Source organism: Saimiri boliviensis, chromosome 10 (genome assembly GCF_048565385.1).
Source record: "Saimiri boliviensis isolate mSaiBol1 chromosome 10, mSaiBol1.pri, whole genome shotgun sequence".
NCBI lineage: Eukaryota > Metazoa > Chordata > Mammalia > Primates > Cebidae > Saimiri > Saimiri boliviensis.
The window spans coordinates 7,474,408-7,498,370 of NC_133458.1; the positions used below are offsets into that span (position 1 = coordinate 7,474,408).

The 23,963-nt window shown below is 46.7% G+C and overlaps 1 protein-coding gene across 12 annotated transcripts in view; it reads left to right on the top strand.

The window, feature by feature from the left end:
* The window catches only part of PRKAG2 (protein kinase AMP-activated non-catalytic subunit gamma 2), a 328,214-nt gene that overhangs the window by 263,219 nt on the left and 41,032 nt on the right, over positions 1-23,963 (top strand). For 8 of the 12 annotated variants that reach the window (XM_074378896.1, XM_039472803.2, XM_074378898.1 and 5 more), the window contains one exon: positions 19,115-19,224. In XM_074378896.1, coding sequence (XP_074234997.1) covers positions 19,115-19,224 — 110 coding nt within the window. The remainder of the gene's footprint in view (positions 1-19,114; positions 19,225-23,963) is intronic. The other 4 variants (XM_074378897.1, XM_039472804.2, XM_074378902.1 and 1 more) reach the window with 1 other exon arrangement.

Sequence of the window (23,963 nt, forward strand, 5' to 3'; positions counted from 1 at the left end):
GTAACAATCAGAATGACCCATATGTCACTCAGTATCGCCATAGGGGCAAAATCACCACACTAAAGAACCACTGGCGTGGAGGACGCTGACATTTGTGGAGCTCTGGGAGCTGCAGGCTTTCTCAGCATTCTCTCCAGATCTGCACTGTTCCTTTCTCGGGGTTCCCTCTGGATCCGCACGACTCCTCTCTGGGGGCTTCCCTCTGGATCCGCACGGCTCCTCTCTCGAGGTTCTCTCTGGATCTGCATGGCTCCTTTTGTTCCAGTGTAAAGGTGAGGAGACTGAGGCTGACAGCCCAGTGCCAAGCGATCAGTGGTCGGCAAGGAGATTGCGGAAAAGCCATTGGGATTAGTGCCAGGCGGTTGCTGGTGATGGAGGGACAGAAGGCCCAGGTGGAGTCCCATTCCACGGCACTGAACTGGATGGGTCCTGGCGAAGTAGGCTCAGGGCCACAGACCATGACTGCAGCTGTTTGCTCTGATAGAAAGGCAGCGGAGTGAAGTGAGCCACCACAAGATCAAGCGGAGAGGGGGAGAGAGAGCAGGAGGCAAGCTGGTGCGGGGCAGAGGTGAAGGAGAGCGTGCAGGATGGGAGGGAGTCAGAATGGAAGGAGCGAGGTCTCAGAGTCGTCCACCGACTGCTCTGCCTCTTTTCTCCTCTGACCCAGTGTCCCCACAGCCCTGATCTTTTCAGCCTCCTGTGTGAGCCCCTGCGTAGCTCCCAGTCACCTCTGGGATAAAGTCCAGAGCACACGCCAAGTGCCGCACATAACCGACCCCACAGCCTCCCCACTGCTCCTGCTGCTGCTCCCCCATTGCTGTGGGGTGCCAGCCCCTGCCCCGTGTCCCCTGCCAGCTCCTGAGGACACCTTCAGATCTGAGGGGCTCGGGCCTCTGCCTGGAGTCCCTTTTCCTGTTTTCGAGATGTGGCTGGAGACAGCATTACCTCCTCTGAGAGGCAGTGTTGGGGTGCTGGCCAGGACGCTCGGCGGGGCCGTGGGAATGGGGCATCTCCTGGTCGGCTCCAGTGAGACCAGAGAGTTGGTCACTGGAACAGGGGCGTCTGAGAGTTGCAGGTAAGGAGATTGTATGAGAAAGGGCTCCGGGAGGGAGAAGCCAGGGTCATGCCTGCCTACAACAGCGAGAGATCAAGCTAAAGAATTTCCAGAAACAAAAACAAGTGTGTCCTGACGGGGCTTCCCAGGCCATCCCACAGGTCCACTTCCCGCTCTGCTCACCCGGTCTCCTTTTTGTATTGGGGCATAAGTCAGGCCGTTTCTTCATCACCCCGAGGTACTTACTTTGCTTTTTCTGTCACTTTGTTACTTTTAGTCTGTGCTAATGACATCGAATCAATTCTGCCCATCCTCAGCCACTGTGCTGCATGACCTCTCTAGAATATCATAAAGCTAGGGCCTGGGTATGAATTCCTTACTACACTACTTAATAGCGGTGCTATTTGACTCTGGAGAAAGTTATTAGATCCCCTATGCCTCCATTGCTACATCTGTAAAATGGGGAGAATAATGGTCCCTCCCCTGCAGCGTTGCTGTGGGGCGTGAAGAGTTAATGATGTCAGTTGCTAAGAGCACTGCTATGACCTGTGCGAAGTGCTCACAGAATCTCAGTTCCTGCAGGCTGAGCATCCCTTATTCAAAATGCTTGGGGCCAGGTGTGGTGGCTCACACCTGTAATCCCAGCACTTTGGGATGCCCAGCTGGGCGGATCACCTGGGGATAGGAGTTCAAGACCAGCCTGGTCAACATGGCAAAACCCCGTCTCTAAACTTAGCCAGGGGTGGTGGTGAGCACCTGTAGTCCCAGCTACTCTGGAGGCTGAGGCAGGAGAATCACTTGAACCCATGAGATAGAGGTTGCAGTGAGCCAAGATCGTGCCACTGCTCTCCAGCTTAGACAACAGAGTGAGACTTTGTCTCAAAAAAAAAAAAAAAAAAAAAAAAGAATAATGCTTGGGACTGCTGCCAGGCACAGTGGCTTACACCTGTAAGCACTTCAGGAGGCCAAGCTGGGCCGATCACTTTAGGTTAGGGGTTCAACACCAGCCTGGCCAACGTGGTGAAACTCTGTCTCTTCTAAAAATGAAGTAGTCCAGCGTGGTAGCGGGTGCCTATAATCCTAGCTGCTTGGGAGGCTGAGACAGGAGAATCACTTGAACCCAGAAGGCAGAGGTTGCAATGAGCTGAGACTGCACCACTGCACTCCAGTCTGAGTGACAGAGTGAGACTTCATCTCAAAAAATAAACAAACACCAAAATGCTCAGGACCAGGAATGTTTCAGATTTGGGGTTTTTTCAGATTTTTGAAAAAAATACATACCAGTTGAGCATTCCTAATCCAAATGTCCTAACTCTGAAATGCTCCAATGACCTTTTCTCTTGAGTATCATGTTGGTGCTCAAAAAATTTCGGATTTTGGAGCATTTCGGATAACAGATTTTCGGATTTGGGATGCTCAACCTGTGTATATCACTGTTGTTATTTTTGGAAAGCATGTTGATGCCTCTATTGCTATTTCAAATAATAATTTCTTTAAATTATTTCAGGCATTCAATTTGTGGAAGATGCTGCGTCAGTTCCCAGTGGTCTTTCCTCCATCTGCCCCAAGTAGCTCCCTTTTGCCCCCAGGCCCCGTTTTCACCCTCCCTCACCTGTCTTTCTGAGTGTGGAGGCTGAGTGTGGGATACACCGACCGGGCTCCTGTACGCCGGGGTCCCGTTGAGTTTAGCCGGTGGGGAGCCCCCAGAGGAGGCAGGTGGTTGATCCTGCAGCTCCCTTATCCTGGGAGGCTGCCTCTGCCTGGCTGGACTCCTCAACTGAAGGTCGCTGCCCCACCCAAGGGGGCCGGCTCTACCTGATCCGCTCTCCGTCTGGGCTTTATAACTGTTCGTCATCCCAGGTCTAGGGCTGGTAACAGCTTCAGGCTACTGCACTATTTCCTGGGGTTCCCTGCGCTCGTGCTTTTGGGTATGGTCCCATAGACAGTCACTTGCTGAGCATTGTCTTAGAAATAGGGCTGCACGCCGTGAAGACAAGCAGGCAAAGGCGGGTGTGCTGGTCAGACCCCTGGACTGATGACAGCTGGGCAGCACAGAGACTGGAGCGATAAGGGACAGAACCAGACCACGGCAGCAGCCCCTTCACCTGCTGATGTGACCGGTGGAAGCAGGAGGTCCCCAGGTTGCTTTGCCATGACCAGCGGTGGCAGTGTCCTGCCTTGGCAGGGCTCTGTGCATGGAGTCTCTGGCCGTGTCCTCTGCCTGTTGGGTCGGTAGGGGAGACGCACACTTCAGGTCCCTGCAGTGTGATTTTAGGTTGACGAGCCTCATGCCTAAAAGCTCTCTAGCAAGGCATCAACCTTCCATTCCGCAAATACAGACAAGGATGAAAGTAGGAACGCCCTGCAGGAAGGGACTGTAGTAGCTTACGTTCACTCTGCAGTGCACTCAGCAGCTCCCAAAGCTGAGGCAGGTTCAGAGAGGATGGCCGTCCTGGGGAGAGGCATACTGAGAGTGTTACTCCACTCCCCTCTTTCTCTTTGCACATAAGTCCACAGTCAAAAGCACTGTGTTTAATTTAGCTCCTTTAGTAGTACTGGTGTCGCTGCCCTCCCACGAAAGGGAACACGGAAGTGCTGAAGGGAATAAAGCATTGGTGCTGACACCTTCTTACTCTGTCATCCGGGCTGGAGTGCAGTGGTGTGATCTTGGCTCACTGCATTCTCCGCCTCCTGGGTTCAAGACATTCTCAAGCTTCAGCCTCTTGAGTAGCTGGGACCACAGGTATGCACCACCATGCCCAGCTAATTTTTGTATTTTAGCTGAGATTTCATCATGTTGGCCAGGCTGGTCTTGAACTCCTGACCTCAAGTTATCTGCCCACCTCATCCTCCCAAAGTGCTGGGATTACAGGCATGGGCCACCATACCCAGCCCAAAACTGCTTTTTTACCATCTTAATATTATTTGAGATGATGAGAGTGAGATCTAGAGCACCTCACATAAGTGCTCCAGCGCCTTTTCTAAGAAAGCAGTTGTGTTTCCAGCCATCTCTGCGGTCCCCTCCGCTTGTCCTGGTGGGATGGGGTGGGTTCCACCCTGTTCTCCATTCGCTCATCAATCAGATCATTCGTTTCTCAGTCTGTGCTCACTAATTTGGCCTCTGTCTCCTTACTACTTAATTGATATTTCAGTTTCCTCATGACTTACTGATTTATTTCGCTTGAGTCACCAAGTCCCTAGAAGACTGATGATTACACAATTAAGCATGAAGCTGAGGTGTGGATCCTGGAACAGAGTGGCCTTTTGCAAGCGCCGCACTGCCCTGGATCTGAGTGGCTTTTAAACCGCAGCAGGCATTGCTTAGTAAATGCAGGTGGTTCTGTGGACAAAATCTTCACAAAATGTGTACAGAATACAGAGAGGAAGACGCCGAGGGGTGTAGCCATTGATCAGCACTCCCCGGCTCTGTGTGTGGGTTCCAGATGCGGAGCTCCTCCTTGGCATTCTGACCTCAATGCACTCTGCTCCCACCCTGCTGGCATGTCTCCTCTGGTCCTTCTTTTGACTTAAAAGCAGGGATATCAAAGATAAATTCTTTATAGGTGCCTATGGCCACTTTCACAACTTTGAATGGAAAATATTGGCTGGGCACGGTGGCTCACACTTGTAATCCCAGCACTTTAGGAGGCCACAACAGGTGGATCACCTGGAGTCAGAGGTCCAAGACTAGCCCAGCCAACATGGTAAAACCCCGCCTCTACTAAAAAAAAAAAAAAATACAAAAATTAGGCATGGTGGCACATGCCTGTAATCCCAGCTACTGGGGAGGCTGAGGCAGGAGAGTTGCTTGAACACGGGAAGCGGAGTTTGCAGTGAGCCAAGATCACGCCACTATACTGCAGCCTGGGTGACAGAGCTCGACTCCGTCTCAAAAACAAAAAAGGAAACAAAGAAAATACATATCATGTGCCAAGACACTAAGGTTTTGTTTTGTTTGGAGATGGAGCCTTGCTCTGTTGCCAGGCTAGAGTGTAGTGGCGTTAGCTCACTGCAGTCTCCACCTCCCAGGTCCAAGTGATTCTCCTGCCTTAGCCTCCCAAGTAGTTGGGACTACAGGCACACGCCACCATAGGGTTTCACCATGTTGGTCAGGCTGGTCTTGAACTCCTGACCTCGTGATCCTCCCACCTCAACTTCGCAAAATGCTGGGATTTCAGGTGTGAGCCACCATGCCTGGCCCACTCTAAGGTGTCTATGGTCTGGAAAGGAAGCAACAGTCTCTGTGTATGTGGACATATTAAAATGTGGAGCATGAGATAAAGGTGGCGCTGGCAGCCTCCATGGTAGAGCGACCCGAACAGGTGATAGGAGTAGGTCAGCATCTTCATGCTGCTCATGGCCGGAGAGGTCTGCAGTCAGTCACCCAGATTGTGTGGCAAAGGAGCCCCGAATGCTGGGCACAGAACCACTAAGCAGGGACTGTTTTCTCAGAAGGTCTTTGTTTCTTCTCACGTTAGAAGCTTCCCTTTCTAGTTGAGATCAGCCCCTTCTGAAATTGGAGTAACCATTTCCACGAGTGATGGGACAGTCCTCCTTGTAGACTAAACAAGAGTTAGAGGACTGGACCAAAAGAAATGCGGAACTTGAAGGTGAGAGGTGAGTGCCTTAATAAGCTCTGCTGATTCTCAGGCGCTGCTGGTTCACTCACCGCGTGGGTATTCCCAGTATCAGTGTGAGAAAACCTAGGACTGGCAGATTGATGGTAACTGTCTGGTTAGTAGTGGATTGTTTTAGAAGTTGCTATCTTTATAAATAGGATACCTTGAAATCCATTTTGAGTCATTGTCTCATCTGCTATCCTGCTCTTAGTTTGATTAAGGTGTATAAATAAAACTAATTTCATACTGGTATCTGCCTTTTAAATTCACCTTCAGTATTTTTGCCTGACTAATAAATGATTAGTGATAGTCTGTCTTCTTCAATTTCATAGAATTAAGGCCAAGAAGACCAAAGAATTACACCATCTTACAACACATTTTTTTTTCTTACAAATTCTTTCTAAATTAAAATTCCATGTAAATGGGTTTCAGAAGCAGTAATTGATGACTGTAGTGCTGATCTCGGAAACGTTCTTGTTAGGGTGTTTGCCGTGTTTGCAGGTGTGTTCACGCGTGTGTGGTAGTGTGGACATTTTAAGGTCTTCTGCAGTCTTACTCAATTCAACTGCATTTTTTTTGTCTAATAGAATTAGAAAATAGCTTCAATATAAAATATACTTGCAAACTCTTTAAAGCTTTATTTAAATCAATACTGTTTCACTTAAAAAAAATTGCAGTGGCATATGCCTATAGTCCCAGCTGTGTGGGAGGCTGAGGTAGGAGAATCACTTGAGCCTAGGAGTTTGAGGCCAGCCTAAGCAACATCATGTGCGACCCTATCTTTTTTAAAAAGAGAAAGAAAACAAAAAAAAAAATCACATGGGGCACTTCTATAGGTGCATTGTTTCTCTTACAAAAAAAAAAAAAAAAAATCCATGTCTAATTCTTTAATTTTTTTTTTTTTTTTTTTTTGAGGCGGAGTCTCACTCTGTCACCCAGGCTGGAGTACAGTGGCACGATCTCGGCTCACTGCAACCTCTGCCTCCTGGGTTCAAGTGATTCTTCTGCCTCAGCCTCCCAAGTATCTGGGACTACAGCTACGCACCACCACACCCAGCTAATTTTTGTATTTTTATTAGAAACGAGGTTTTACCATGTTGGCCAGGATGGTCTTGGTCTCTTGACCTTGTGATCTGCCCGCCTTGGCCTCCCAAAGTGCTAGGATTACAGGCGTGAGTCACCATACCCAGCCTCTTTAATCTTATAAAGGTATACAAATAAAGAGTTGGTTTTTTTTACTGGTTATTAAATCTAGATTCACCAGTATTCCTTTTTTTTTTTTTTTTTTTTTTTTTTTGGAGACGGAGTTTCGCTCTTGTTACCCAACTGGAGTGCAATGGCGCGATCTTGGCTCACCGCAACCTCCGCCTCCTGGGTTCAAGCAATTCTCCTGCCTCAGCCTCCTGAGCAGCTGGGATTACAGGCACACACCACCATGCCCAGCTAATTTTTTGTATTTTTAGTAGAGACGGGGTTTCACCATGTTGACCAGGGTGGTCTCGATCTCTCGACCTCGTGATCCACCCGCCTCGGCCTCCCAAAGTGCTGGGATTACAGGCTTGAGCCACCGCGCCCGGCCTCACCAGTATTCTTTTAAACCTGCATGCTTCATTTGCTGACATATTCTCTCTGAGTACAGAAACCTCGTATAGCCATCTCAGATCCATCCTTGCCCCTCTCGAATTTGATTTGTGCATCTCTCAGTGACATGCAAGGTAGCAGGCATTAACTCATGCGTGAAATCTACAAGGAACCTTCCAGAGGCCCGGGATTGTAAAGAAGAGCAAGGGACGTCCACTTCCCCCAGGAGCTCCCGTCTAAGGGAAGAACAGACCTGTAATTTCAATAGAAGGTGTATGTGACTCACAAAGCGCTAACAGGCATGTCAAAACTGGAGCAGTTAATTCCAACCCGAGGGGCTCCACGGGAAGGTTTTATGGGAGGAAGTAAAGTAGCCTTTGAACTGAACTTTGAAGGCTCCCAGGCTGCCACAACTTGGTGGTTTAGACAACAGGAGTTTATTTCCGTATAGCGCTGGAGGCCAGAAGTCTGGAGTAAGTCATCAGCAGGGTGGTTCCCTCTGGAGGCCAAGGGAGAGTCCGCCCCGCTGCCCTCGGCTCCTGCTGTTGCCACCAGTCCTCGGCATCCTTGCCTCGCCGCTGGGTCGACCCAGCCTCCACCTGTCTTAACGCTGCCCTGCCCTCCGTGCCCCTCTGCATCTTCTCTCTCTTTCTTTCTCTCTCTCTCTCTCTCTCTCTCTCTCTCTCTCTCTCTCTCTCTCTCAGAAGGATACTTGTCATTGGATTTAGGGGTCACCCTAATCCAGGATAACCTCGTCTCCAGATCCTCTCCTTAGTTACATCTGCAGAGACCTTTATTGCAAATAAGGCCTCATTCTCATGTTTCCAGTGGACATGCCTGTTTGTGGGGCCACTGTTCAGCCCACAGCAGAAAGGCAGGCAGGATGTCAGGACACGACAGAGAACAGGGAAGGCACTGTTGTGGAAAAGAATAGTGTGTGCAGAGGCACAGAACAGAAGCATGAGGAACACGTTCTCAAAATTGGACTTCCCAAAGTTCAGACCCTTCCTTTGAAAGGGATGTATTGAAGTGATCCTAGAGTATGATGTTCCTAGGGGCTGTGATAGGAGATGAGACTGGAAAGGTAGGTGAGAGTTCGATTTCTAGAACCTTGAATGATACTGGGTATATCGTGTAGGTAGGGAGGACATGTCAGAAGTTCCCGAGCAGCCAGGCACAGTGACTCATGCTTATAAGCACAATGCTTTGGAACGCTGAGGCCTGAGGCCAAAATTACAGGACCAGCCTGGCCAACATGATGAAACCCTGTCTCTACAAAAAATCCAAAAATTAGCTGAGTGTGGTGGCACACACCTGTAGTCCCAGCTACTCAGGAGGCTGAGGCAGGAGAATCGCTTGAACCTGGGAGGTGGAGGTTGCAATGAGCTGAGATCATGCCACTGCATTCCAGCCTGGTCACAGAGCAATACTCCCTCTCAAAAAAAAAAAAAAAAAAAAAAAAGTCCAGATGTTATGGCATGCATCTGTAGTCCCAGCTACTAGGGTCGCTTGAGCCGGGAAGTTCAAGGCTGGAGTGAGCCATGATCGCACCACTGCACTCCAGCCTGGACAGCAGGGTGAGACAGACAAAAGTACTGAGCAAGTGTATCATGTAATCAGATTTGTTTTTAATAGGAGAAATACTTCCAAATATTTAATTTAGTGTGTGTAATTGTTTGCATTTAAACTTAGATGTTGCATTTGTAAAAGTTTGTTGTTAACCTGTATGAATTAAACACTTTAATATAAACTTGCTACTTAATCATACTATTCTTTAGCAACTCCCTTGTATAATAACGTTGGGTTGGGATCTACGTAAAGAGCAGTAAGATCTAATATCAGTTCACAAATGGACTCCTGCTTTTGTAGAGCAGTAACTCAAGTGCCATGTGATACTCTGTAATTACCCTTCTATCCTGTACCACTGAAAATATTGAAAGCAAGAAGGGAGCATTGTATTTATATCTTAACCCCAGTTAGCTTTTGAATGTGGAGTTGGAACTTCTTGCCCTCTCAGGAATTGGAAAATATGTTTCATTTTATTTTATTTTATTAATTTTTTGAGACAGGGTCTTTCTCTGTCGCCCAGACTGGAGTTCAGTCGTAGGATCTTGGCTCACTGCAGCTTCCACCTCCCGGGATTCCAGCGATTCTCCTGCCTCAGCTTCCTGGGTAGCTGGATTACAGGCACATGCCACCATGCCCAGCTAATTTTTGTATTTTTAATAGAGATGGGGCTTCACCATGTTGGCCAGGCTGGTCTCGAATTGCTGACCTCAGGTGATCCACCCAGCTCGGCCTCCCAAAGTGCTGGCATGAGCCACTACACCTGGCCAAGGAATTTTGATAATGTATTTTAAACAGCCAGTTGTTGAATAATTTGGGTAGGTTTTGTTGTTGTTGTTGTGTAACTCCAAATTACACTCATTTTCTCTCTATTTCAATTTATTTCTTCCTCCAAGTACAGTGTGAGACTTCACCGTAACGTAACTAACACAGGTGGTGCCACCTATAATCATAAAGTTTATACTGAAAGTAGAAAAGCGACATTAAAAAGGAACATTTTATATTTTACTTTCTTTCCCTAGCTTCAAAAGCTTATACTTTTGCTGTGATTGATGTTGTTTTATTACATCAGTAATAATCTGTCCTATTCCCAATCAACAGAAATTGTATTATAATTTGTAGGTGGCTCAGGCCTGTAATCCCAGCAGTTTGGGAAGCCAAGGCAGGTGGATCACTTGAGCCTGGGAGTTTGAGACCATCTGGGCAACACAGTGAGACCTCATGTGTATTTAAAATTATTATTATTTTTTTTTTTGAGACAGAGTCCTGCCCTGTCCGCCAGGCTGGAGTGTAATGGCATGATCTCAGCTCACTGCAACCTCCACATCCTGGGTTGAAGCAGTTCTCCTGCCTCAGGCATGGGTGGGTTCCTGACTGGCCGGGGCATAGCCTCTGACCACTCCTAACCTAGGATTGGGTTATAACTCAGAGTTTGAAGTAAATATCCATAAGTCTACACTGATATAAATAAATGATCAGATAAATGAATCAACAACTCTCACGTACGTAATTATTTTAAACAAGGTGGTAGAGTACATCACTCCTGGCCAGTAAGTGAGGGCTCATAGTAACCTTAAAATGATTACAGCGCATGAAGAGAAGGGAAGAGTACCTCTACTTGGAGAAACCTGACGAATATGACCTCACTCAGCTGATCAAGGTGATGAGTCACGTTGATTGTAGATACCCTAGATAGCATGGGATAAGAAGGCATGTGCCCTACATATGGCGATGAGGACGGAGCGTGTGCCTCCATGTGATGATGAGGACGGGGCGCGTGCCTCCGTGTGATGATGAGGACGGGGCGTGTGCCTCCATGTGATGATGAGGACGGGGCGCGTGCCTCCGTGTGATGATGAGGACGGGGCGCGTGCCTCCGTGTGATGATGAGGACGGGGCGCGTGCCTCCGTGTGCTGATGAGGACGGGGCGCGTGCCTCCGTGTGCTGATGAAGATGGGGCACATGCCTCTGTGTGATGATGAGAACAGGGCACGTGCCTCCGTGTGATGATGAGGATGGAGCATGTGCCCCTTGTGATGATGAGGACGGAGCGCGCGCCTCCGTGTGATGATGAGGACGGAGCGTGTGCTTCCATGTGATGAGGACAGGGCGCATGCCTCCATGTGATGATGAGGATGGAGTGTGTGCCTCCATGTGATGGTGAGGATGGAGCGTGTGCCTCTGTGTTATGGTGAGGATGGAGCGTGTTCCTCCATGTGATGATGACAGTGAAACTTTATAACGCCAAGACTGAGAAATTAGTTTGTTCTCACATTGCTTTATAGAGACTACCTGAGACTGGGTAATTTATAAAGGAAAGAGGTTTAATTGACTCACAGTTCCGTATGGCTTGGGGAGGGGGACAATCATGGTGGAAGGGGAAGTGGCATGTCTTACATGATGGCAGGCAACAGAGAGAGCAAGGGCAGGGAAAACTGCCTTGTAAAACCCTCAAATCTCGTGAAAGCTCACTATCACAAGCACAGCATGGAGGAAACTGCCCCCATGATCCAGTCACCTTCTGGCAGGTCCCTCCCTTGACGTGGGGATTATGGGAACTACAGCTGAAGATAGAGATTTGGGTGAGGACACAAAGCCAAGCCATATCTGTAACGTAAGATGATACACCTGGGATGGAGTATATAGAAACTCTTCTAGCTTTGCAACTTTTTTGTAAATCTGAAATATATGTTTATTCAAAATACAAGGTTCAATGAAATAATTAAAAATCAGCACATTAAAATGGTATACTAAAAATGTAGTCTAATACAAAACTTAGAGATTTTCAAAAATTCTGTAAGTTTGAACATTCCTGCCCTACATTATTTTCAATTTTTATTTCACATATTAACATCTATAATATGTCTATAATGTGTGCCTCTTTAATGAAAAGTCTTGGTTTAATTAATGAGCAAAATATCATCTGAAGTTTCCTTTCTGGGAGATGGATTGTTACATTTTACTATACTTAGCTTCCCTCTTGATTTCTTGCTCTGGAGTTTTAGGATGATAGATTTGGCAGGCAATTCGTAACTTAAGTCCTGGTTAGATGTCTGCTTGACTGCCCTGATCTTTGGCTTTTGTATCGCACGGATCCCACACTCGGTAGGCATGACTGCATGAATAGCATCGTCCTTAGTGGCGATGGCGGACACGGACCAGAGCTCTGCGCTGCTCTGATGGAAGCTTGCTGTCTCAGGCCTTTCTTGAGCAGAACCCTCACTGTCTAGCCTGTCAGTGTTTTGAGAAACATGGGAACACACCAACTTAAACTTCACCCATCCATCGTTTCCTCCCTGACAGCTGGTATCTTCATTCCTGAACACTGAGTCTGTCCTCGGCAGTGCTGGTGGCAGTGTGATGACAGTCAGTGTCCCCTCCATTGGTTTGCAGTGTCTGTGAGGAGAAGGGTTGTGGGTCTTGTCTTCCCTGCGGCATCCCCGCCTCTTGCACAGCGGAAGCTGCAGGTGCCTCACCAGAATCCTCCTGTCTCACCCAAGTTTTCATATTTCAGCATCTCTGCCCAAGGACATGCTTTGGCACCTGGGCTTGTGGGTAGAAATGCCAGGGATAGTGTCTCAGGAATTACCTTGAACCCAAGCAGGGCAGGAATGGGCCTCCCACAAGACCGTTCTGAGGTCTGTACAGCCTCAGAGCGGCCTCCCTCACAGCTTCACTCCAGACTCATGAAGCTGTAACCTGCCTACTGGGCACGTTTTCTTTTGAATTTTTCCTTCCCTAATTTCCCCTGGTCTCAGGATCAGCTTTGGGAGAAACACACACCAAGACAATATGCAATAAATACTTATAGACTGAAAAAAATGTATGGATTACTTGAGTAAGATACTGATCATTCAAAGAAATTATCCTCCAGGAAGGAAAACATATAAGAAATATACAGTCACTGTTAACACGATAGAAGGTGTTAACTGATGAGGCAGAAGTGAAGTGCCGCCATCGTTCTGGGGAAGAAGTCATTTTAGATTTCCTGACCCTTTCCATGTCAGGGCTGGTGACCCACCTGTGTGATATCAGGTGATCCAGTGCTTTCCCTGGGCTGGTGCATAAGGTTTATGGGTGGAGAACCAGCCATTGTGTCCCCTGTGAGTAGCCCTAGGACAGGGCCCAGGACACAGGGTACTCCCCAGGTGCGCTCAGATGAGCGCACAGGTGAGTCAGGGAAGTGAGTTGAATAAGGCGCTACTGGAGCCTGGGACAGAGCTTCAAATCCCACTTGGGTCACGTCCTCACCGTCTGATTTGGGGCAAGTGGCGCAGCTTCTCCCAGCCTCAGTTTCCTCAAAGGTAAAATGAAAAAATGAAGGCATATTCCTCAAGGTTGTTATATCAGTTAAGTGAGTGATTTATTGCGGTACCTGGTCCATAATGAGCACTCAGATGTTGTTTACTTCTTTTGTGGGAAAAGATGTCAGTTGAGGTTGGGTTGAAATTGAACAAGAAAAAGTTGAGGAGGAGGACATTTAAGGTAAAGTGAGTGAACAAGGGCAGGAAGGGAGAGGTTGAAGGCTACAGGAAACTGATAAGGAGCCCCTTTGCCTAGATACGAAACCAGGAGGTGGGAGATAAGGCTGCAGAGAAGCCAGACGTGGAGAGTCATGAATGAGACACGGAGGGGTCTGGACTTTATTCCACATAAGGAGGGAGACACTTGAGAGGGAAATGTCCAAGAGGCAATTGCAGTGACAAAATTCTACATTATGAATTTTAATATCCCAAAGAGAGGTCAGAATGAAAACAGACTTGGGAGTGGTCCACATCGTTTGTCATGAAATTGGCACGGATGTCCACAGGAGGAAATATTCAGAATCGTGGGACTCCTTTCCACAGCCAAGGAGCTTGGTTAGTATCACTTGTTTAACACTTGTTTTGCTAGTTAGCTTATACACTAAATTTTTTTCTTGTCGGATATCTCCCAAGTAGTTCAGGTCTTCCCAAAATGCACAAATCGGTGTGGGCTGAATGGAGCTGTCAAGGATGTCTCTTGCATATGGTGTAATTTGAGCTGACCCCTGAAGATAGGGAAGGATTTTAAGGGAACAGGGAAGGTGGTCATGGCAGGCCAAGGGCAGGAGGGGGATCAGCCTGGCTAAGAACACAGCTTTGGAATCCAGAGGCTTCAAGTTCAAATTCAGGTTCCATGACTCACCAGTCATACCCTTGAGCTGAGGTCTAACAAAGGAGGAGTTAACTGGGCCACAAAGAAATGGAGAAAGTATTTCAGGCAGAGGAAGCAGTAGTGTGGGAAGTAAAAAAGTTCCTCTTCAAAGTTTCCCTTCTTGCTTTTTGCTAATAACTCTTTGTTAAGCCCTGTTCTGTGTAGCTGTTAGACCTGCTCACAGGCACGTAATGCATTCTGTGTCCTTGTACTTTAACCAAGATGTCTGTGCTGGACATGCTCACAGGCATGTCCCAGCTTGCAGCCTATGCCCCTTCCTTATTTGGACTTTCTTTTTGTTCTCCATTGCTTTACCTGTTTAAAAAAAGTTTTAAGTTGTTAGCCAATCGGGTTTTAGTTTAGATTGTGAGGTCTGGCTCCAACCAACCGAGATCAGACACGGCAGTAAAAACAACCCCAAATGCATAAGGAATAAACATGTCTGCTTTTCCTTTGTTCATCGTACTCTCATGGCAAGATGGCTAGCAAGGGTACCCTTCCTGCAGGAAGTAAAAATTGCCTTGCTGAGAGATCATTTGTCTCAGTGCTAATTTTTCTTTGTGGCACTGAGCATCTGTTTTTAGCGAGTAGTGTAAGGCCCCATGGAAGAAATGGCAGAACACGGATGGAGGACTGGAAGAAAATAGGTGGTTGGAGAAAATACAAAGCAGGAGTGTTTAATACAAGAGGCCGGGAGGTAGGCAAGGGCCAGGCCTCCCGGGTCTTATAAGTCAGGGTTCCCCAATCCCTGGGCCATGAACCAGTACTAGTCCCTGTTCTGTTAGGAACTGGGCTGCACAGCAGGAGGTGAGGAGCGGGTGAGGCAGCGTTATGGCCTGAGCTGTGCATCCTGTCAGATCAGGGTGGCTTTAGTGTCTCACAGGAGCCCAAACCCTGTTGTGAACTGTGCCTGTGAGGAATCTAAGTCGTGTACTCCTGATGAGAATCGAATGCTTGATGATCTGAGGTGGAGCAGTCTCCTCCTGAAACCATCCCCTCCCACCCGCAGTTCACAGAAAAATTGCCTTCCACGAAACCAGCCCTAGGGACCGCTGTTGTAGGTAACTTCAAGGGTTTTGCCTTTATTCTAAAGCAGCTGGATTAGATTAGATTTGTATCTGGAAGAATCTTCCTGGATGCAGCATGGACAGCTGTGGAAGACACGGGGGCAGAAGGATTAGTGAGAAAGCTGGAAGATCTAGGGCGGTGGCCATGGAGGCAGAGAAATGAGTAGATTTGAGAGATCTGGTGTGCAAAATCAACAAGGCACCATGATAAGTTGGTAAGGGTGACAGGAGGACAGTGTCAAGGCTGACTCCCAGACTTCCGCATGATTGGTTGGACGGTGTTGCCTTTTCCTTAGCAGTGTGCTATCAACACCACAGTACATCCTCATTATTTTTGTTTAAATTGTCAATTAGGGCCTGGTGTGGTGGCTCACCACTCTAATTCCAGCACTTTGGGAGGCCATGGTGAGGCAGGTGGATCACCTGAGGTCAGGAGTTCAAGACCAGTCTGGCCAACATGGTGAAACCCCGTCTCTACTAAAACTACAAAAATTAGCCAGCCGTCATGGTGGGTACCTGTAATCCCAGCTACTCGGGAGACTGAGGCAAGAGAATCACTTGAACCATGGAGGCAGAGGTTGCAGTGAGCCAAGATCGAGCCACTGCACTCCAGCCTGGGTAACAAGAGCTAAACTGCATCTCTAGATAGATAGATGATAGATAGATAGATAGATAGATAGATAGATAGATAGATAGATAGGCCGGCAATTAGTTTTGAGAGAGATTTAAATAATTTTTGAAGGCATTTATGTATTTGTCCACATCGTTACCACTTTCACTGTTCTCTGTTCCCTGTGTAGGTCCGTATTTCCATATGACATTTATGTAAACAGTGCCTTTAAAATTTTTTTAAATTTCTCTCTGCTAACAGTGAGTTAGTAGAAATGAATATAGTAGCCTCTTTTTGTTTTTCCTATTTGCATTTGCTTTATTGTACTTTTTTCCTTTTTTTTTTTTTGTTTTATTTTTGATTGACACATAATTGTACATCTTTATGGGATACAGTTCGATGTTTCAATACATATATATGTTGTGTGCTGATAAAATCAGGACAATTAGCATATCTGTCACCTAACACACGTAACATGTCTTCATGGCAGGAATAGTCGGAATCCTCCCTTCTAGCTCTTGAAATATAAAATATGTTATTGTTAACCATGGTCACCCCACTGCAATGGAAACCGGAACTCATTCCTCCTGTCTGACTGCAACTGACCGTGCCTCTCCTCGTGCCCTCACCCTGCTCCCTCCCTCCCCAGCCTCTGGTAACCACTATTCTACTTTCTACTCTTGGGAGAGCAACTTGCTTAGATTCCACAGGTGAACAAGATGGTATTTGTCTTTCCGTGCCTGGCTTATTTCACGGAACACGGTGTCCTCTGGGTTCACCCTGTTGTCACAGATGTCAGGATTTCATTCTTTTTTGTGGTTGAATAGTACTCCACTGTGTATAGGTGCATGTTTCTATATCCATTCATCTTTCATGACTCTTAGGCGGATTCCATGTCTTGGCCATTGTGAATAGTGCCACACTCAACACGGCAGTGTAGATGTGTCATTAACACTCGGATTTCATTTCCTTTGGGTATATACCCAGAAGTGGGATTGCTGGATTGTAGGGTAATTCTATTTTTCATTTTTTGAGGAACCTCTGTACTGTTTTCTATAATGGCTATACTGATTTATATTTCATTCCCACCAATAGTTCAAAAAAGGGGAGGGGGGCTCCCTTTTCCTCCACATCCTCAGCAACACTCATCTTTTGTTTTTGTTTTTGATAATAGCCATTCTGACTGGAGTGAGGTGATACCTCATTATGGTTTTGATTTGCATTTATCCAATAACTAGTGATGGTAAACATTTTTTTTTAAATACCTGTTGGCCATTTGTATGTCTTCTTTGAGAAATGTATATTCAGTTCTTTGGCCCGTTTTTAAATCAGATTATTTGGGTTTTCTTTCCTGCTATTGAGTTGTTTGAGTTCCTTACCTATTTCGGATATTAACCCTTTATCAGATTTGTAGATTACAAGTATTTTCCCTCATTCTATAGGTTGTCTCTTCACTCTTTTGATTATTTTCTTTGCAGTACAGAAGGTTGTTAGTTTGATAGAATCCTATTTGTCCATTTTTGCTTTTGTTCCATGTGCTTTTGAGGTTTTATCCATAAAATATTTGCCCAGACCAAAGTCATGAAGCATTTCTTATTTTCTTCTAGTAGTTTCAGTTTGGGTCTTAGATTTTAAGTCTTTAATCTGTTTTCAGTTGATTTTTTTATCTGGCGAGAGACAGGAGTCCAGCTTCATTCTTCTGCATGTGGAAATCTAGTTTTCCCGGCACCATTTATGGAGGAGACCGTCCTTTGCCCAGCGTGTGTTCTTGGCAGTTTTGTCAAAAAATCATTTGGCTGTAAATGTGTGAATTTATTTCTGGGCTTTCTATTCCATTCTCTTTGTCTGTGTGTCTGTTTTTATGCCAGCATCATGCTGTTTTGGTTACTATAGCTTTGTAGTATATTTGGAAGTCGGATAGTATGCTATTTTCAGCTTTGTTCTTCTTGCTCAAAAGCTATTTGGGGCCTTTTGCTGATCTATAGAAATGTTAAGACTTTTTTCTTGTCCTGTGAAGAACTGGTATTTTGATAGACATTTCATTGAATCTGTAGGTCACAGTGGGTAATGTGGTCATTTTAACAGTATTCTCCCAAGATATCTTCCCATTTATTCATATCTTCTTCAATTCTTTCTTTTTCTTTCTTTCTTTTTTTTTTTTTTTAAGACAGTCTCGCTTTGTAGCCCAAGCTGGAGTGCAGTCATGTGATCTCAGCTCACTACAACCTCCACCTCCCGGGTTCAATCAATTTTCGTGCCTCAGGCCCCTGAGAAGCTGGGATTACAGGCCTGCACCACCACATCCAGCTAAATTTTGTGTTTTTAGTAGAGGTAGGGTTTCTCCATGTTGGCCAAGCTGGTCTCAAACTCCTGACTTCAGGTGATCTGCCTGCCTTGGCCTTCCAAAGTGCTAGGATTACAGGTGCGAGCCCCCATGCCCAGCCTACTTCAGTTCTTTCTTCGTGTTTTATAGTTTTCATTGTAGAGATCTTTCACCTCCTGGGTTAAATTAATTCCCAAGTATTTTGTTTTTTGTAGCTATTGTAAATGGGATTGGGTTTTTTTTTTTTATTTCTATTTTAAATAATTGCCTGTTAGTATATAGAAATGCTACTGATTTTTTATGTTGAGTTTGTATCTTGTAACTTTACTGAATTTGTTAGTTTTGACTTTTTTTGATAGAGTCATTAGGGTTTTCTATACATAAGATTATGTCATTGCAAAGAGGGACAATTCAACTTCTTCGTTTCCATATTTGGATGCATTTTCTTTCTCTTGCCTCACTGCTCTGAGACGGACTTCCAGCACTGTGTCGAACCGAATGGCAAGAGGAGGCATTCCTGTCTTGTTCCAGGTCTTTTTTTCCCTTTCTTTTTATTTTGTCTTATTATTTTTGTAGAAGCTGGGTCTTGCTATGCCACCCAGGCTGTTCCCAAACTCCCGGGCTCCAGTGAGCCTTCCCACTCAGCCTCCCAAAGCTCTGGGATTCCAGGTGTGAGCCGCCGCACCCAGCCTTGTTCCAGATCTTGAAGGGAAAGCTTCCCGCTTTTCCCCGTCCAGTTAGCTTTGCCTTTGTTTTATTAGCCCTGTATTTAATTCTGTAACCCCGCTGAACTCATTCTTTTTAGGTCCAGGAACTTTTTCTAGATTTTTTGGTATTTCCGATCCAGAAAATCATACATGTGCAAATAAAGAGAGTTTTGCTTTTTTAACACATATGCCTTTCATTTTTTTCTCTTGCCTTAGTGCATCAGCTGGGACCTCCAGTGCACTGCTCATAGAATTAGCGAGAGTGGGCATCCTTGCCTGGCCCTGGCGCGTACTGGGAAAACAGTTCATATTTTACCATTAAGTCAGTTCATGATAGGTTTACGTATATGCTCTGCATCCAATTGTGGGAGTTCTTTCTTGTTACTGATGTTTTGGCTTTTTTTCTTTTAGCAGTAGAAGACTCAGAAAGTGGTGTTTACATGCGATTCATGAGGTCACACAAGTGTTATGACATCGTTCCAACCAGTTCAAAGCTTGTCGTCTTCGATACAACATTACAAGTAAGTGTACTCAGTTTTCATGAGTTTGTGGTATATTTTTGGATGGCTACTTTATACAGTAATTTAAAAACAGCAGTGCCAGCAGACGTTCATTGAGTCCTTTGCCCATATCAGGCACTGTGCTGAGGTTGTATCTGAATTCTCAGTATCTATGGCAATCTTATAAGAAATGTGCTTTTACTGTTCTCTTCCTAAAGACAGGAAAACTCAAACTCTAGAGTTTAAGAACTTAAATCAGAAAGCTTTGGCTGGGTGCAGTGGCTTATGCCTTAATCCCAGCACTTTGGGAGGCTGAGGCTAGTGGATCACCTGAGGTCAGGAGTTGGAGACCAGCCTGACCAACATGATGAAACCCTGTCTCTACTAAAAATACAAAAATAACTGAGTGTGGTGGTACACGCCTGTAGTTCCAGCTTCTCAGAACCCTGAGGCAGGAGAATCACTTGAACCTGGGAGGCAGAGGTTGCAGTCAACCGAGACCATACCACTGCAGTCCAGCCTGGGCAACAAAGCAAGACTCCATCTCAAAAAAAAAAAAAAAAAGAAAGAAAGAAAGAAGGAAAGAAAAGAAAGCTTAGTCCACAAGTTCTGGAATTTGAGGACCTAATCCACAGAGCTAGTGTATGATGGGGTCTTGAACACAGGCCTGTCTAATGTGTGTTAGAACCTAAGCTGTTCATTATTAAGCTGTATGGCCTCGCTCAATAAATCCTCATGGTCTTTCTTAGTTACTTAGCAGAATATATGATAAATAAATTTGAAATAATATTGGTTAAAAAGAAGAAAATCACTAAAACGGACAGTCTCTTGCGAGAAGAACTTACTGATCTCTTTTCTTAGAAAATTTGAATCTTAACATTTTGGTATTAAAATTATGCTTATTGTAACTTACTTTATATCAATGTAACTTACAATCACATATGAAAAGTCCCAAACAATACACTCAATACGGTGATGAAACTATATTCAATGTAATCAAATGTGTATCTACGCACATATCTGTGCATATACATTTAGTGTATGATTTCTATATAAATATTTTCCAAGTAGGATTGTCCTCAGTCGGGTTCCTCAGAAGTTAATGCTCAGCCAAGAATTTATGGGCAAATGGTTTATGAAGATACACTCCCAGGAGGAGGCATGAAGGGATCAGAGGAAGAACAGGGCAGGAAAGACACCCCCCAAGGGCCCTGGAAGGGCAGCCTCAGCCTGAGCCCTCGGGGGCTCCAGCCGAAAGGCGAAAGGCACCCTGGAGCATATCCGACCCCTCCCACAGCCCTGCACTAGGATCTTCCTGCTCCACCAGCTCCTTCCGACCTCCCCAGGAACCCCCAGTGTGGCCTGCTTCTGTTCCCTCGCCCCACACCTGCGTCGTCAGAGCGCTCCCCAGGCTCCTGGAGCCCCTTACCTGTATTCTGTGCCTGCCACGCAGGAGTTACAGGATGACCAAAGATGATTTTGCTTTTGTGTAATTTCTCTTTCCAATTGTTTCTTGTTAACATGTGGAAATACGGTTGATTTTCACAAATTGGCTTTATATCCTTTGTCTTTGCTGAGTTCACTTTGGACCAGGTAACCTTCAGAGTCACTTTTAAAACCGTAAGATTCTCTGATTCTTTGACACAAAGGGGGAAGCATCCAAATACAACATTATAGTAGGGAAAATGGTAAGCAGTCATTTTAAGAGATGTGGTCTTGAGAACTGTGGCTACATGTTTCAATAACAAAATAACCAGAAGTTCTGAATTCCCAAAATAAAGGAACTACTGGCTCAACCCATTTTAGCCTCACCTCCATCCCCAGAAGGCTTACTTTTTAAAATACCAGATATTCTGACCACTGGCATTTCTACCAACATAAAAATAAGTGACAGTAGGCCGGGCACAGTGGCTCACACCTGTAATCCCAGCACTTTGGGAGGCCAAGGAGGGTAGATCACTTGAGGTTAGGAGTTCGAGACCAGCCTGGCTAACTTGGTGAGAAACCCTTCTCTACTAAAAATACAAAAATTAGCCAAATGTGGTGGTGTGTGCCTATAGTCTCAGTTACTCGGGAGGCTGAGGTGGGAGGATCACTTGAACCCGGGAGTAGGGGGTTGTGGGGAGCTGAGATTGTGCCACTGCGCTCCAGCCTGGGTGACAGAGTGAGACTCCAACAGAATAAGATTCTCAAAAAATAGTAAGTAACAGCTGATTTGACTTTTACCCAGCTTTCCGTGTGTTACTCATTTTGGCTAAACGCTAAAGAAAATCAAATGAGTAATACATGAAAAAATGCGATGCCTTACGGATGTCCAAGGTCACTGATCCAGTAAATATCACTTCCCTAATTAACAGGAGCTGTGAGCATCATCTCCGGAAGCTGTCTATCTTGGGAGGCTCTAAGTTTGAGAGGAGCTGAGATGCATTTCCATGGAAAGAGGGGGAGAAAGTTGTTTGGCCTTGGTTAAGACAGAGTAAAAGATGTATTTGAAAAGGGGTGATTTGAGTATTTTCTAGACACAGACTGCAGTAATAGCCATTGGCACACCCTCAAGAGCTAAGAAAGCAAACAGAAAATAGCCGTGTACCCAAAACAACCTAAGAGGCTAAATAACTCCTCCCATAGGCATTAATAGAATACTGCAGAGCCATTAAGAAGAATGGAGCAAGTGTTTGTCAGGAGTAGACTCATTTATTAGGAAAAAAAAGTGAGCTGCAGAACAGTACTCAGAATGACCACGTATTCTGAGGGTATGACGTCATCAGAGCCGTAACTGGTCTGGAGAGCAAGGCCGGCCACTTGCGGGGAAGCTGGAAGAGTGTGTGCAGACAGGAGTAGAACAGCCCGTGCGGAGGAGAGCGGGATGGAAGGCTGTGCTGCCGGAAGGAGGGCGGAAGAGGAGTCTCGGGCTTGGCTTTTCTGTTTCCATCTTTGGTCTCTTGAGGGGCCGGCTGGACTCCCTGAACTTGGGTTCCATGAGGTTCCCTCGGTGTCACGCTGGAATCTCGGGATACGTGTAGATCTGTCCTGGCCATCTCCGTCCTGATAAAGTGGAAATCAAATGTCCAACTGGAAGGGGCCTGCCTGCTGGGGAATGTAAGCCCCACTGTCCTTAAGAGCCACACGGGGCAGTGCCAGCAGGGGCCAGCACAGCAGGGGAAGCACCTGTAAACCAAGCGCAGCTTTTTCTCCATCAGTCAGTGGCTCATAAGGAGCCCCCACCCCACCCCCACCGAGACCGGGTGTGGATTGAGGCAGGGGAGGTATCAGTGTCAGAGTAGCTGCATCATCTACCCGTGCAGCGTCCGTGTACTTCACAGGCCTGGACGAGCACGGTCTCTGCATGGTGAGAGTGTCACTGCACGCTCAGCATTCGGCTTTAGGGGCCGGGTAGTTCCCTGCTCGTGATGGGGAGTTCAGGTTGCACGGTCCTCGAATCTCCTGGCTATCCTGTTCAGTCTCTACAACGGCCTGCTTCAGGCAGCCAGGAACTGCTTCCCAGCGGGAAAGTCATTATCTGCAGGAGAAGCCACGGTTGTTTTGGGGTTAATCTTCCCTCAAAGCCCTCAGTGTCTGCTCTGTAAATTTCCTTTCGGTGGAGGCTTCATACAGCATCCATAATATCAAGCTTGCTGGGTCCCAAGGCCACACAGAAGAGCAGCCTGGACTTCCACATGCCTGATCTTGCCCTGGGCCTCTCTGAAAACAACTTTAGTGTCACTCGGTACCCATGTCAGAGCAGCGCGCACACACGTGGTACATGTTGCCTCTAGAACACCTGCCTGGTGGTCGCAGTGGCAGGTGGAGCGTGGAGTGACAACTTGAAGTTCCCGTTGGAGGGGTCTCTGCAGTGTTTCAGTGTTGTGGGGTGTGAGACCCTAGTTCTGCAGGGTCTGTCCCTCACGCTCTGCCCTGCATGTATCTCACAGAGACACCTAGAGCTCTGCTACTTCCTGCCTGTCCCATCCAGTCCACAGAGCCATCAGCGCATGGGCCAGTGTGGCAATGTGTGTGTGAAAATGGCCAGCTTCTCTGCAGACCATAATAAGGTAGAGAGCTGGGGTGCTGCCTCCTTGAGACACATTGGCAAGTGTCCTGTTGCCAGGTAAAGCAGACTCCGTCTAGGGGTCCTTGCAGATTGGTATAGGGGAAAAGAGTGTGTGTGTGTGTGTGTGTGCAGGCAGAGGCTGCAGGTCCTAAAGGTGTAATACGCTGGGAACAACTGCTGTAGTGGCAAGTTCGCTTTTCAGATTGAAGGGCCTCCCTCACCTGGACATTCCTCGGGAGCTCCAGGAGGGAGCAGCAAGGACCAGCTGCGCTTTCCTTTGGGAGAGTGACAGCTCCACACGAGGTGCCTGCCCCAGGAAAGCTGTCACTGGACTTTAAAGGTGATTCCCAGACACTGGAGAGCCAGCCGTTCCCACTGCCTCGGGAGACAGAGGAAACCCCGGATCTGGAATCTCAGCTTCTTCTGAGTCCAGTCAGCTTTCCCTCTGTTGCCTGCCCGGGTCCTGCTCCTCTAAATCCGTGCCAGGCTTCCCATCAGACCCGGTGATGCCGGCAGTTCCTCCGGTGCATCGGCACCCCGCAGAGTTACCCTTTGTGTTTGATTTTGGAAACAACCCTGTAGCTACAAGAAAGAGATTCTCTGGGGACTGCCATAGAGGCTATTGGGTTCTCAGTGGGTGCAGGTCCCGGACCTGGGCTTGTAGTTTCCTCAGAGGCCCCAGCGCACTCACAGGATGCCCTCACATGGA